The sequence below is a fragment of the Rosa chinensis genome, chromosome 4 (genome assembly GCF_002994745.2).
Source record: "Rosa chinensis cultivar Old Blush chromosome 4, RchiOBHm-V2, whole genome shotgun sequence".
Taxonomy (NCBI): domain Eukaryota; kingdom Viridiplantae; phylum Streptophyta; class Magnoliopsida; order Rosales; family Rosaceae; genus Rosa; species Rosa chinensis.
The window spans coordinates 16,887,693-16,904,257 of NC_037091.1; the positions used below are offsets into that span (position 1 = coordinate 16,887,693).

Below are 16,565 nucleotides of genomic sequence, written 5' to 3' on the forward strand. Positions count from 1 at the left end.
GCACAAATTGCACAAGAAGAATTACTATGATATAACATGGCAAGGATGACAGACAACATAAAAAAACTCTTCAAATGACCATAATACCAATGATCCAAGAATACTCAGAAATATTATCTATGATAAGAGGCCAAGACCTTATTGCTCTTTGCAGGAGACAAACATGAAGATCCTTTCTGTTGATTTTTTTTCTGAGTGCTACTTAATGACTTTGGATGCTTTCTCCGGAAGGACTTCTTAATATTCCTTGGGGAATGGACCACAGTTTCAGTTGAGGCGTCCTCAAAATCAGATGCCATGAGATCAACAGCTTTTCCTGTCACATTTTCATATCTGGATTCCTTGTTGATTTCAGAAGCAGAAGTGTGAAGGTTTTTGGTTCCCTCTGCCTGTTGTGCAAAAGACCCGTCAACATATTGTACTAAGATACAAAATCCTCAACAGTTGAAAGTTAAGATCCTAGCTCTCAAGGAGATTTCCAACTCAGCCACGTATTAAAAAGGAAAATGGAGGCTAAACCGCTATATGTATTGATGATCACAAAAGTCTATTATGACACGAAAGCAGATGATAAAGAAAAATTGAGCAATAGTAGAGTCAAAGATTAATGGATAAAATAATATATGGCTACTAGCTTACCTTTCTGGTTTTAAGAGCCAGGTAGCGTGTGTTCTTGAACCATTTACTAACCTGGACATATCAGCTCAAAAAGCATCAGAAAATGGGAAGCGCAAGAGAAAAAGTGTAAGCTAGAATGCCAATATCATGTGGTAAAGAACTATTGTCTGTGCATTTAACTCTCCTTGAGGCTCATTCCAATAATTCAAAATACGTAAACAAAAATAAATAAGTAGTCTTTGACTGCATGAGAAATGTCTTTGGGTCTACTAAAGTAACTTTTTCTATATCCGATCTCGCAACACATAAGACCATGCAGAACAAAAAAGTAGTAAAAGGTTCAAGAAGGCCCAAGCAATCTGATAGGTCATCAACCATCATTACCTTCTCAGGATCAAGGCCCAACTCTTTGGAAAGATTATCCTTGACAGCTTTAGAAGGAAGTTCATTTTCAGAAAACACTTGGCGGAGTTTCTGGGATAATAATTACATCACAATCTCAGTATAAAGGAGGATACATCAAAGAGTTTAAGATTTATAGAAAACTCTGCCTGAAAGTGTTAGGAGCTAATACCTCAACCGCATTGCGAGGAATCCGGAAACATGACCTTCTGACATGCGTATCAGTAGTAGGTTTACTTTTCACTTCTGTAGGGACAGCATCTGGATTTCTCTCACTCTCATAGAGAGTCATAAGAGTGCTGGCAGCATCAGATTCTTTTTCTCTTCGCTTTCTTTTACCAGGACCCCAGTCTTCATCATCACTAACTTGCTCCAGCACAGGACCTTCCTTTCCAAACATTTCCTTTGATAAAAAAAGGATAAATCATCTACAGTGAAAATATGACCTTCACCTCATACAAGAGTAACAAGTGAGGAACTATTCCCCATAATTACCCATAACATAAAATCATTCTACTATAGACCAAACGAGATTCATATCCTAATATTACGCTATGATATGCACATTTAAAGAAGTTAACAATAACATGACCTATATGTCAAGCATCCAAAGGCGACTATGAACAATACAACAAGAAGCAATTGACAAGACAACAGAACAAGAATCAAAATTTCATTTTGTATGTAAGTTTCCTTTCTTGGAACTCAGAATTCTCCTCATGCTGGACCCAAATGAGGCCTCCAGTTGAAGTTAAAGGTACAATTTGAAAAGGAATTCAATGTCAAATTCGAATTAGAAATGACATTATCCAAAAATCTTACGGAAATTATTTTTATTTTCTGTTTTCATTTTCAGACTGAGCTTGTTCTTATTTTTATTTTTATTTTTCCTTTTCATTTCCTGCTTAGGAAGAAAAGCCAGGATATTATGCATACTCACATCATATAACTTCTTATAATCAACACTACTTCTCTGTCTGCGGCCAGAAACAATATCTCCGTCGGTAGATTCATCAGAACCTACGCTGCCGTCAGTTGACAATTCATCATCTGATACATTTTCATCACTACCTTCCCTGCTGATGCTACAACTGTTTACATTCCTATCTGGATTATAATCATCGTCATCAGACTCATCTGAAGGCCATTCTTCATCTGGATTTAATAATAAATTCCCACCATCAGGAAAAGCAGCTTCTTCCTTGAAAACATCCTATCACGTGGATAGCCTTAGTTACACGAAATTTAAAAAAAAAAAAAAATGTACCAAGGAAGAAAAAAGTTGACATTTCAAGATAATTCTGACATTCACTAACCTGCCAAGTACTATCCATGGAAAAGCAGGTCCCAAGATGAGCATTGACTACTTCTAGTATTTCCATTTTACACTCACAAAATTTGCAAAACCAGCCTTGATCTCCTCGAGGAACTGAAGATTGTCAATTAAACATCAGTAATTTTATCTAAGAAAGGTAATTGAATTGTCACCAAGAGGTCCAAAACAAATTCAGAAGAGATGAAACTTACTATTTTCAGTATCCAAGGGAGGATCAAGACATTTTTGGTGGAACGCAGCATTGCATGTCCCATCACACAGTACAATATCATTGTCGGGGAAAGCTTCGTTCAACTTGCACTTCGCGCAGAATATCTAAAAAGTAACAAAAATTGGAACATTAATAGCAAGCCTAAAACTAGAGATAAAATGAATTTAATCACTTTATCAACAGTGTCAAACATATTTATTATATTATAACCTAGTCAAATATGCAACCAAGACAACGCAGGAAAACTTAGACTTAGGTATATATCAAAGACCTACATGCAAAATCATCTTCATTAGTCAAAAATCAGACATTAGTCAAAAACCTGTGTCAAAATTAGTTGATGATTCCACAAGGCTAGCCCATTCTTTAATTCAAAATTCGAAGGATTTTTCAAAATTTGAGGCCAGTGACGGCTTATACATACATGTTCATGATAAACAGATCCATCTGGATCAATGACAGAGTCTGCAATGCTTCCCACTGAACCTAGTGAATGTAGCTGATGAATAGCATCACGGATTCCAAGCTTGCACTTCAAAATCTGATTCTCGGCTCTCTGTAGTTCTTTTTCTGGTTTAATCTTTTCTCGACTGTAGTAGGAGTAAAAAATTAAAAGAATTAAATTAGTACAATTCTATATTTGTATTGATCATATAATTCACAGCATCACTTGACATCATAAAATGTGTAGGAGCTAAATTTTTCTTGTACCTCTGACCCTTCCAACCTTCACCAGAATAAGCATCAATCAGGTTCTGCTCCAATTTTATTTTAATTAACAGGTACCTTGTCCTCCTCTGCAAGCGAGCAGTTTCATCTACATCCACTTTATTCTTTTTGCTTTTCTTCTTTCTTCTCCTTTTTCTAATTCTGGTTTCCCCATCGGCATTTTCCCCTTTCTCATCGGAGCCATCCTTTGAGAACTTTTCATTCTGAAGTTTCACTGAAGATGACTTGTTTGAATAATCTGCATCACATGCTTTATGTAATCCTTTTCTAGTTGTCAATTTCTTACTTGTGTCATTATTTTTTGTTCCCTTCCTTGACGAGTCAGCACTTCTTCTCTTCAACAAGGATGAAGCAATAGTCGTCTTGGATTTTGGTTTTACCTTTTTAACATGGGAAACTTTTCCGCCTTTCTTAAATTTTGCTGATGATAATAGCTTTGACAAAGGAGTTGAGTAATGAGATTTCCCAGACTCCTGAACAGATGATTTCTTTCCAAGACCACGCATTTTGCTGACCAATGTATGAATACTGAGAATTCAAGCACAAAATGGATAAGCATGGATTCGGAAAATAGAAAAAAGTTGGAACATGGCAGCGAATAGAACTATAAATTGCTGGCATAAACATGTTTCATACACTTTGGCTACGAATTGAAATTCCAGAAAGAACTTTTGACACCTAAGTGAATAAAGTTAGCATAGTCTGATACTGAATAGATGAACAGCATATCAAAAGTATTAAAGAAACCAGCCACACGATCACTTAAACTTCCACTGTGCATATTGACGCGGTAGAAATGTGTACATTATAAGAACTCTTCTTTGAAAGGAAAGCAGAATGGCAATCAAAGTGTGACTCCCATTGTGGAAATTGAGATCATAAACCAATTTCGGGCAAAGCAATAGCAGACAAAGTAAGCAAATGATCATTCACAACTTTATCAACAGTATCACTATTGCTAATCAAAACTAAAGTATGGCACTGGATAATGACATTAAACGTTAAAGATCTCAATGATGATAAATCAAGACGATGATGACCCAATAAACTACAAACCACTATAAGCATTTTGTGATCACAACAAGGCAATTCAAAAGATACCCAGAAGGAATTCAACAGGAAACAACCAACATTGAATTCAAAAGCAAAAGCACAAGAATTTAAAGAATGGTAAAGCTATAAATAATTGAAAAGCTCTCACCTGGAAGAGATTAGAGATCTGTCAACTCTTGGGTTCTGAAGCAGCTACAATACATGCTTATATAAACAAGACTACGAGTTCTTGAAACTCGTCGAGTAATTGATGGGTTTCGGGTTAAATGCTCATAGAGTTTCAAATTTTGAAACTTGTGGCTTTTGGGCTTCTTGTTCTTCTTCTCAACGATGCTCTCTGAGTGTCTCTGGTCAATGTTCGCCGACGATTTTGGTCTTCCCGAAGCTCCACCCAACAAAAGGGTGGGCTTTTAACTCTTATATATATGTGTGTTTGTTTGGGAAAGAAAGAATGATCAAATAATCACGAGCAAGTTTATGATGAGAAGACAGAACAGGTTTCAGTTTGGAACTTCATTGATAATAAGTAATACCAGAGGATTTGGGAGATGTATACTGTATTGCATTCAGGCGTGTGGATTAATGGGGCTTTGGATTTTACACACAAGCTAAATAAGTGTTGCAACTTTCAAACCCACCACCATTGTTGTTTGTGTTGTACACATACTTCTTCTAAATCGCTAATCATTAAGGTACTAAATCAAATCAAATCAAATCAATAGACGAACTAAATCTATCGATCATAAATCTTTCATGTTAATAAATGATAAATAACGATTATGAATACTTTTAACGATTTTCAATTTAGTTGAAAATTTACAGAAATAATCTATTCATAAATATCTAAACATCTAACAGTTGATTTGCTGAAATGTATGTCTTACAACCATTAATTAAAAAGTCTTCATGAAGTCCTCATTTTAATAGTCCTTATTAAAAGTTCAACCATGTAAGTAAAGTGTCGACAATAGTTGGCTTGGTTTCGTAAGACCATTTTTTTCTCTAACAAAGTGTTAGAGATTTAAAGTTCAACTCCACTTTATCAATGAGTTGTAGCTTGTTGTTTTTTTTTTTTTTAAAGTTATGAATCTCACTAACATATAGATTATTTGGAGTGGGGATATTACAAAAAGTTAGACTCCTTCAATTTGATAGAAATTAAAATACTAACAAAATGTTGGTAAAGATTTAAAGTGAGTTACATTATTGGTGGGTTGTGGCTTGTTGATTCTTTTAAGTCATGAGTCTCATTGCCATATAGATTAAGTAGAGTAGAGATAAAAAGTTCGACTCCTTTTTAAAATTTTTAGTTTGATAAAATTTTATTTACATTGTGCTTTTAAAATTTTTCGCACTAAATGGTTGTGGGTGTGTAATGTAGAATGAAACACTGATCAAGCATATAAATAATTTTTTATGTGACAATAAAAAATATATATAAATAAACATTGGCTAATGGGCACATTAGCATTCTAGTTTCTATTGTTGCATTTTCACGTGGATACGACTTGAATGAGTCTATCTGAGACCATACTTGAAGAGGCTACAGAGTTCCTATGAATTGTAGCCAACACACAGAATTGGAGAAAGAGTGTGTAATGGCAAATATTTTGCAACTGTACTGTTAAAATTTTCAAAAATTGACAAATTTTTTTTTTTTTTTTTTTTTTTTTTGCTTTCAAAATCAGACCTTTTGGCTCTTACTGAATCATTCATTTGATTAAAGTCAAACTCAACCATGACAATTTGGTTTCGAGATGCTTTAAAACGAGTAGTGCTGTCAAATAATCCTAGATTGGAACCATCAGAGCCTGGTGGAATTGGATAATCAACAGGAGCAAGGAAAAAGACAAGTCCATCATATCAGCAAAATAGCCTAACCGCTAACCTCTTGTTAAAAGTGTCGATTGTGAAAGACAAATTACTACCGAAGTCGGCCAGTGACCCATTAGTAGAATCCCACAAACGTGGCCCGGCTAAGATGGAATGCTTCTTTGGCCAAAAAAAAAAAAAAAAAGAAGATGGAATGCTTCAAGCAACGTAGACAATGAAAAGTTGCCATACTGCTTGGAGAAATTGCAAGAAAACGCAAATGTAAATGATTTACATGTCTTAACTACCTTCCCATTAACGACCAATATATGGCCAGATAAAGTATCAAAATGAAGAAACATACGGCAACCCAATTCAGTATTGTAAACAAGAATACTGTCTTCTTCCTACATATGATATACTTATCCCATAAAAATCCAAATTCTAATTGAATTTCAAGGTATTTATAACATTCCACTCAGGGTACGTTAACCATTCAAGAAGCAGCTGAGAGATAAGAGCTGATCCAATCAAAACCAGGAATTGTAGGTTGTTACTCGGAGATACCTATATGCTTCTGAATTTGATGATCACGAATCAATAAACTAAAGAAGAAAGTGAATTTACATGGAAACTGTAGCAAACTTGTTAATCAAAACTTCATAGATATATTAAAGTGATTATTAAGTTTCTGATGACTAAAGAACAGTAAGGGCAATTTTATGAGTAGTTAACCCTCCTAATTTCCTCCACCATGATTGGTACGGTGTTCACCAGAGGACTATTTACATCATTAATTATTTTCATAAGAAACATTGTGACCTGTATCTTATGCTTTGAAACCAACCCCAAACCATGTAGCATGATGAAATTAAATATTGTAATCTTGCCCTACCAAGATGAAAAATCAGCATATATTGGGTGTTGAAGCTAATAGACCAGAAATAGACCAGGAATGATTCAATACAATTTAAATGTGTATATGTATGTATGGACTGTACAATCTAGTTAAAACCCAAAACTTGAAACTTCTATTTTACTTTTTTCTATTGGTTACAAGGAGGCAAAACTTGACATACATACAAGGAATCTGTGATGTGTGTTGCTAAGACATTGCTTCCAGTTCTGTATTTACAGAACTATATATAGAAATTTGAACCATATGTTTTTATTAAAATAATAGGTCCCAGGGAATTGCCAACAGCAGTACAGCGTTTAGGTCTTCAGGGAAATTTTATAACAATGAGAAGAACTGGCAACAAAATCATTGATTGTTCCTCATAAATGTAAAAGACACAACAGAGGTAGATCCGAACACAATGATAATAAATCATACCTTACAGATCAGAAGTTCAGAACCATACTACCATGTATTTATCTCGGGGGAGCAAACAATTTACTTTTGTGGCTTACATTTTTCATGCTGAAATGGAATTGATCAGTTTTGTGTCGTGGTAGATAGCAGCGTATATCCAATCTAGTCATTAGTCAAGGAAAAGGATACAATAACATCAATGTCGGTACAGAAACTTATATATATATATACACGCATTGATCCACCAAAGATTAGGTGCTTATTCAATTATCACAAGCTAGCTCTCAAGCTTTAGTAATTAGGTAGTCCTTTAAAAACCAAACAGTACTAATAGATATTGTAGCTGGCTGCAGCTTATGCTACTACTTTGACGACACATATAATAGATCGGAAACCATACAACCATGCATTCATATATCTTCAGGTAGCAGAAAAGTTTTCCTTGACCTACATTTTTCATGCTGAAACTAGAATCGTGTGTTCAGGTAGGCAGCAGAGCGTCTGAATGTGTTATCAATATTGAAAAAAGATACAACATTATTAATGTCATACATAAACTTTACACATGCCTCCTTTGCAAAAAAAAAAAAAAAAAACACAGAAGAAGAAGAAGAAGGTGTAATTAATGGATATTGTACACAAATGCATTTTGGATAATTATGATACTACTTAACGACATTCTAAGCTAGAAGTTAAGGATAAGTGAGAAGATCCAGCTTGATCTTGACGTTGAGGCAGTGAACGGTCATGCATGTCATGTGGAAGTTCCGGCAGTGGTGCTTCAAGCTGAAGCACCTTCATTACATCTCCAGCTTTTGGTCTTTCCTTGCTGTTAGGGTTGGTGCACCATAATCCCACATTTAACAAGCATTTCATTTGCCTTTGATCAAATATCATATCCAGTCTCTTATCAGCTACATCCAGAACATTTCCAGAAAGGTAATGTCGCCAAACCTGACTGACAAGTGCGACCTGAAATCTTTCATCCTGGTAAGCCCTATCTCCACATGCAAGTTCCAAGGCCAGAACTCCAAAACTAAACATGTCTGATTCTTTACTGGCCCTCCCTTCATTTGCATATTCTGGCGCGATGTATCCCAAAGTCCCTACCACCCTCGTTGTCTGAGTCCTAAACCGGGGATCCACAAGTTTAGAAATCCCAAAATCACCGAGCTTACAGTTGAAATCCTTGTCCAACAAGACGTTAGCTGATTTGATATCCCTATGAAGTACTGGCTGCTCTGCATCTTCATGCAGGTAATGAAGGGCTGAGGCTAGATCTAAAGCGATCTTATGCCTCAAATGCCACTGTAGGGTTGTCCTGGAGCCAAACAGATGCTTATCAAGGCTGCTGTTAGGCATGTAGGCATAAACAAGTAGGCATTCTCCTTCCTTGTAACACCATCCAATAAATTGCACCAGGTTCCGATGGATTAAGCGGCTTATGATCTTAACTTCATTGGTGAATGTTTTCTCATAGTTCGGATCAGATTCTGCAATAATCATCTTGACAGCAACTGTGAGTCCTAGGTCCCGAAGGATTCCTTTATAAACTCGTCCAGAACCTCCTTGGCCTAATATACTACCATCTGCAAAGCCATCGGTGGCTTTAAGTAATTCTTGGTAAGCAAATTGTTTTGGTAAGGATGCTCTCTCAAGATCTGCATTTATAGAGCGGGGTACATCAGCATTGGAGTAATTGCCATTTCCTTTTGCATCTTTCGAGGCTAGTCTTCTTATCCTCTTCCTTCTGACGAACCAATATATGGTCCACCCAAGCAACAAACCGAACAAAGAAGCTGCAGCCACCTCGATCAAGATTGCCATCCACTCATTCTTGCTAGTCTCTTCTGAATCCAAATCAGAACTGAAATCCCATGAATATATAACGTGCCGCTCATCCACCGCTCCAGTAGCAGCTGAGAATCCAATGGTAACCCACTCAGGCAGAACCTTTCTTAAGTCAATAATATAAGAAAGAGAAGAATTAGTGCTCCCATAATCTGGGTTCAAGTTATCCTCATATGTCCAAAACACACTGAGGTTGTAGGTGGTAGCATTATAAGCTATCTGGATATGACCCACTTTCCCACTGTGAAGGCTAGCATCCCAACTAGCATTAACAACTGATGAGATGGTGTTGATATTTATCCCAACATGCGGTGCTGGTGGATCATACTCTATGTTTGGGAAAGTGTCTAACTCAACCGTTACAACTTGGTTTTGGGAAGCTGCATAACGAGTTGTGCTGTTGAATAGTCCTAGATTAGAACCATTAGAGTTGGGTGGAATTGGATAATCAACAGGAGCAAGGAAAAAGACAAGTCCATCTGCAAAATGGCCTAAGCGATTGTTAAAAGTGTCGACTGTGAAAGAGAAATTACTGGTGAAGTCTGCAAGTGAGCCCTTGTCCCATAAGTGCAGAGGTTTTGCATATGTAGCCCGGCCAACACGGAATGAATCGATTGGGTTGAGTTCAATCATTCCAAATGAAGAAGGAGCAGCATCACCATCATAATGTATGTTCTTTGCACCTGGCTCAAAGCGGCTTATACTGAAGGAAAGTGGATGGGAAAAGGGAAGCAAAAAATTGATGAAAGTGAAGAAGGTAATAGAGAAATTTTTCGAGTGCCTAAGAGAATGAAAATTTATTGCCATACTGCTCAGTGACATTCCAAGCAAAACCCAAATGCAATCCATGTCTCAACTTCCTTATCAGTAGCCAATATATAGTAGCAGCAAGCGTCAAAATGAAGAAACATACTGAAACAACTAGCTAACAGAATGACGTTTTTTTTCCCAATAATAATAATCCAAGCAAACCACTTCTTAGAGACATTCCAAGCAAACACGAACGTAATTTACTTCTTTTTACTATGTACTTATCCATAATAATCCATATATATTTGAGTTCAATATCAATCTCTTTATAACGTGCCCCTCAGGGTACGGTAACCAGAGTAGCAGCAGAAAAGACAAGAACTGATCTAATAAAGACTAGGATTTCACCTAAAATACAAAATGAAAAACAGGACTTGGGTCTTCTTCTTCGTACTGATCCACTTGTTAATGGGGTTATGGAGATACTAATGTTCTTCCAGGCTTGATAATGATAAAACAATAAACTACAGAAAGTGAAATTACAAAGAAACTATTGCCTACTTGTTATTAGAAACTTCATAGACACTAATGTGGAGAACGTACTAATATATTTTCAGGCTTGATAATGATATATCAGTAAACTACAGAAAGTAAAATTACGAAGAAACTGTTGCCTATTTGTTAATTATTAGAAACTTCATAGATAGTAATGTGGCTTCTAGGCTTGAGAATGATTAATCAGTAAACTAAAGAAAGTGAAATGACAAAGAAACTATTGCCTACTCTTTATTAGAAACTTGATAGATACGAATGTGGAGAACTAATATGCTTCTAGGCTTGATAATGATAAATCAATAAACTACAGAAAGTGAAGTTACAAAGAAATATTCCCAACTTTAGAAACTTCATAGAGTAAATTGATTTTTAAATCGCTTATGATCAAAACAAAGATGAGGGCTAAAAATTTTTATGAGTAGCTAACCCTAGCTAGGAATGTCCTCCACCATCATTGGTTCACGAGAGAAACTATATGTAGATTCATTAGACATCCTGATCTCTACCTCGACAGCCAGGATGATGAGATTCTGTTTTGTAATCTGTTACGTAGAATGGAAAATGAACCCATATAAAAGTGGAAGATGACCAACTAAAAGTAACCCAAATTACCACAAATGAAGAGCTTTCTCACCCATAAAATACAAACTAATGAAAATGTATACCTGAAAGGGAGGTCTTGTAGTATATGTGTAATCTCAATATCGAACATTCATCATTCTCTGGAAACGAAAGTCCCAAAATCAATACAGAGGACTGGGAAACAACAATTCAATTCTAGGAACAGATAACGTGGTATTAGAAGAGGGAGGCAAACAAAGCACAACTTCCTGTCTCAATAGTGCCCTGGCCTCAGTATCTACCACCACAACATAACATTCGAAACATTAAAATTAAAACCTAAAAACAATACCAGTTTTGGTGTCGTCTCTATAATATGATCATGCGCATTGGGCAAGTTTGTTTTCGATGAGAAGACGTAACAAGTTTACTGGTGATTTGAGATATGTAATCTAATCCGGCGTATAGATTAGTGAGGCTCTTCAGCTTTTACATGATAAAGAACTGTTTCAAACCCACCAACAGTCACACATACTTTTTGTTACCCTATTATCAAATTTAGGGGTCGTCAATGGGCAGGGCAGGACTGGCCATGCCCAAAATTAATGGGTTTGGGCCGGGCCGGATAGGGCCACAACATATATTTTATTTTATTTTTCGGGCCGAGCAGGGCCGGGCTTTTTTGGGTGGGCAGAGCCGAACTCAATATATTTATTTGTCATATTATCTATACTATTATTAAGAGAATAGGGTTTGTTAGCCAAAGTGGACGTGAAAATACTCAAATACCCTCACACCGTAAATTATATTAAATTAATATTTAATAAATTAGGGATATAAATGTAATTAACAAAATAACATAAAATTAAAAATTAAAAATTAAAAATAGATATATATTTCTTCGGTGGATAACTACCCCTACCCACTATCTTCATTACCTTTACTTCCCCTACCCTATCTGCATATATCTAACACTATTTACATATGTTAATTTTTTATTCTTGCACATGTAAAACATGTGACTGCAGACTAGTTTTGTTTCAAAAAAAAAAAAAAGTTATGAAATAATTATGATACGTTAATGATTGAATTGTTCAAGTAAATCCAGAATATGTGCTCTAGTTGAAATATGGTTTATATTATAGATAATCTCGGAGAATCTTAGGAGATATCCAATCAATGTACGATTATATTTTCATGTACAACTCTATCTCTATGCTTGTAATCCTCTATATAAAGATACCCCTATTATCAATGAAAGTATGATTCAATTCTCTCCCAATTCAGTTTTCCTTAAACACGTTATCAGCACGAAACCCTAACCCTAAAACAAATAGCTAAAACCCTAAATCTGAATACAAAACCTTGAAACCTTTTCTGCCTGCGCCACACTACTTGAAGCCCTCGACCCTAGGAATCCAAAACCGGCGGCAGAACCGGCTGGAAACCTACCGAACTGGCCATCGGAATCTTCAAACCACCCGCAGCAAATATTCCACCGGTTCACCACCTTCCGAACTTCCAATTGCTACCAAATTTTTCCAGCAGTAGCATATCAATCCCAGAAATCCAGAACCGGAAGAAAAACCCTGAAAACCGGCTTAAAAGTCACTGAACTGGCTGACTGAATCGTCCTGCAGAAGGAAAAGAAAAAAAAGGAGGAAGCTCAAGCCCACTGCAACAGGCCCAAGCCTTCGGCCCAGAAGCCCACTAACCTAAGTCCAGAAGTACGCTCACGTCAACAGCAGGGACCTACCACCATGTCAGCACCTGCCACGTCATCATCCGGCCCCACTACCACGTCAGCATCTAGGCCCCCACTGCCACGTTTGCATCCGGCCCTCACTGCCACGTCAACATCAGGTCTCACTGCCACGTCAGCATCCGACCCACTGCCACGTCAGCTTTGGACCTACCACGTCAGCACTGGTTAATGCCGGTTGACCGTTCAACCTTCCTGCGACTTTTCAGGCCACTTTCCAACGACCTTTTTCCGGCGACCTATTTCGAGGTATTTCTTTTTTCTGAAAGTTCCCCTTTTTTTAGAGTTTTTAATTTACTTTCTCTTCTTTTTCTCGGGGACTTGCAAACTCTCTTCTTCTACCTCCCTTTCTTCATCATAGGGGAGACCTAATTAAGCCGAACTGTGGGGGTTCGTGCTCACTCCAAGGTTGGAGCTTGTTGAGATCTCCAAACTTAGAGTTTGTAGAGAATTTATAATCAACCACTTACGTCATTGTTTCGATCTAATCCAATACCTCTTGGAATTGAATTTCTTGGAAGTGATTATGCTCAGAAATTCATAATTTCTTGGGAGCAACTACGCTCAGAAACTAACCCTAATTTCTTGTTCTATTTCAGGATGAGTAACCTGAACAAACTGAACTTTGCTCCATTGGGAACAGCTAGCTCGGAATATCACAGGTGACAACATGATGTCCGCCAGCATCTCAAGGCCGATGGAATCCTGGATACGATTCTCGTGCCTAGCCAGGATGTGCTAACTGTTGAGCAAGCTCAAGCTTTGGAAGCAAATGGAGCAGCCTTAGAGGCAAATAAGGCGAAAGCCATCACCATAATGACTCGTCATATGGATGATTCGCTCCAGTACGAGTGTATGAATGAAGAAGACCACAGAAGGCTATGGGTCTCACTCGAAAAAAGATTTGGCAACGTCCGTGACTCCCTGCTTCCTGGCCTAGAAGTGAGATGACATAGCCTCCGCTTCTGTGATTTCAAGTCAGTTCTTGACTACAACTCGGAAGCATTTCGCATTAAATCCTTAATGGAATTATGTGGTAAAGAGATCACAAATGTGATGTTGATTGAGAAGACTCTCTCTACCTTCCCCATCTCTGCATTGATGGTTACTAAGAACTATCGAATCGATGTTACTGCAGGACAGATCATAAGGTTTCATGAGCTCATTAGAGCTATGAATGTCGCTAAAAAGCATGACAACATCCTTGTGAAGAACTATAATTCGAGATCCATGGAAATAGAGCATATTCCGGAATCCAATTATAGTTGCGCCCCTAAGAGAGGGCGCCAAGAGCGAAAATCTAATCTTAGGGATACGTCTGGACGCTCTAGTCCATATAATCTCTCTACTTGGGAAGGTAACTGCCAAAATAGGCGAACACGGAACCGAATAGGTCAATATGGAAAGAGAGAGGGAGGCAACGCCTCTGGCCATGTTGGTGGCGCCACCAACACTAAGAGCCATCTAAATGACGCTTTCAAAGCGCCTCAATCAATGGAGTCTGAGCAAAGAGATGTATGTTCTCGATGTGGAGAATCCGGTCATTGGACACACATTTGTAGAGCTCGTGAAGAAATTGTCACCGCCCACAAAACATATTGTGAAGCAAGAGAAGCTCATTATGTGGAACAAGAAGATCATGAAGATGATCTAGAGTGAAGGGTTGAAGACTACAAATCTGGCTGGGATCAATAGATCGCCAATTTTGTTTAAGTCTTTATTTTTCCAAGAGATGTAATAGGAAATTGTCATATACTTTGTAGTAAATGCCAATGGTTTAGTCTTTCTTCAAAGTAGGCTCACCCAAAGTAAGTGTGATGTCTAGGAAGATTATTATGAGATTAGTGGTACTTAAGCGAGCCTTGCTCCACCGACATCTTTCTACTCACCTGGTCACATTTATTTTGGAATTACTGAAAGAAGTTAGACAACTACCATTGTTTTGCATTAACTAGCATTTTGGATTAGATTTTCTTTGGTCAAAGAGACAATGATGTAACTTTGTTGACTTATGAATAAAATTTCGAGTTCTTTTCATTATGACTCAATTTTGATTATGAGCATATGACTTTGTGACTACGATGGCTGGGCCATCAGTATTGATTCAAGGACATGAGATAGCCCAAGTTCTCCCTTGCCAAATGGCACCTTGATTACTGTCACAGAAACTCTCTACGCTCCTAGGGAAAATCGCACCTATGAATAGCCAACGGATTCCATGCGAAAATGCATGTAGAGAACGAAAATGCATGTAGAGAACGAAAATGAGTTCCTTTGCAATGCCTCTAATGATTGCGAACAAAGGCGCATCTTAGAGAAGTTTATGTGTCTCTCTAATGGATTCTATGTCACTATTCGAGCTATTAAATCCAATAAAAATTATGAGAGAAGATCTCTTGGATTTAAACACATAATAGCTTTGTCACGACATGATAGGTCATCCTAGTCATGATGATCTGTCTACTAAAGACTTCACACGGACATCTGTTTTTTCTAGCGAAATGAAGCATGAATCAAAAGTTGATTCTTGGACTAAGTGTGATTGCCGCCACTATGCCAAAAAGTCCTTCAGATGACACACTTCAAACGACATAAGAATTGCTTTCTGTCATCTGAGTTTTTCAAACGACATAATTTTTTTTTTTTCTGTTGTCTGAATATAGACTAAAACCATACTAGCTCGTTCAATTTGAAAAAATGGTCATCATTCAGACAACACATATTTGTTGTTGTAGAATATGGTGATTTCCTATCTCAAATTTGGAGGGATATCCAAAAGTTGATTTGGTACTTTTCCCTCTCAAATAGCCAAGCCCTAGTTAACTAGAAAATATTGTGACATTCAGACAACATTTAAATGTCGTCCAAGTGTGGAGCTTCTTTTAAAATTTTCTAATTATTTTAATTGACCTATGCTTATAGAGACCTCGACCCTTCACTCATTTTCTCTCCTTCTCACTCAGCTCTCACAGATATAAATGATTCTCACTCTCTCCTTCATCTTCTCACTCTCTTGATTCTTCTTCTTAGTCTCTCCTTGTTCTTAGTCTCTACTTCATCTTTCGCGTCCGGATTAATGGAGCTCTCCAGCAAGCATTAGAGTTGTTTTCGATTCGGATATTGGTAAGCAATTTAGGGTTTCAATCTTTTTTCTAGTTTTGAGTTTTGAGTGGGTTCAATATTTGATCGATTTTAGGGTTTTATCTGCAAATTTTGGGTTTCTTATTATCTAAAATTTTGATTTTAGGGTTTGATTTCGATTAGGTTTTTTCTTCTATTTGGGGATGACGTGATTGAAATGGATATAGCTGTATTGGGGTTTTGTCTTGGGGGTTTATCTTCGATTTTGGTGCTGCGGTTTTCCTTCGATTGAAATGGATTGAAATTGATTTCAAATCTTGTATTATGATTTTAGAGCTAGTAAAACTGTGCAACATATAATGCCATATCAAATCTGTGTAGCACTAAGGCAGTCCGATATTCGTTGGAGCTTTGCAAGCATGAGGAGGACTCACGGGCTGATGGTGGAGATACAACATATCCTTCTTGAATTATTGAATTGCTGATTTTTGTTTATATTTAGTAAATGTTGCTTTCAATTTGTATGAGA

General features: G+C 37.1%; 2 protein-coding genes across 2 annotated transcripts; both read right to left on the minus strand.

Annotated features, from left to right (window-relative positions):
- Positions 1–202: 202 nt before the first annotated feature.
- Positions 203–4,960, minus strand: LOC112200718 (pathogenesis-related homeodomain protein). The gene is given in 11 exon segments (XM_024341725.2): positions 203–232; positions 234–389; positions 640–690; positions 1,003–1,092; positions 1,193–1,423; positions 1,961–2,233; positions 2,337–2,449; positions 2,548–2,671; positions 2,992–3,157; positions 3,279–3,824; positions 4,498–4,960. Coding segments are annotated over 10 exon segments (1,758 nt in total). The 5' UTR covers positions 3,803–3,824; positions 4,498–4,960.
- A 3,166-nt stretch (positions 4,961–8,126) lies between these two features.
- Positions 8,127–10,176, minus strand: LOC112198905 (L-type lectin-domain containing receptor kinase IX.1). Its single transcript, XM_024340000.2, has one exon. It carries the CDS (start codon positions 10,174–10,176, stop codon positions 8,146–8,148), a length of 2,031 nt encoding a protein of 676 aa, XP_024195768.1. The 3' UTR covers positions 8,127–8,145.
- Between the last annotated feature and the right edge of the window lie 6,389 nt (positions 10,177–16,565).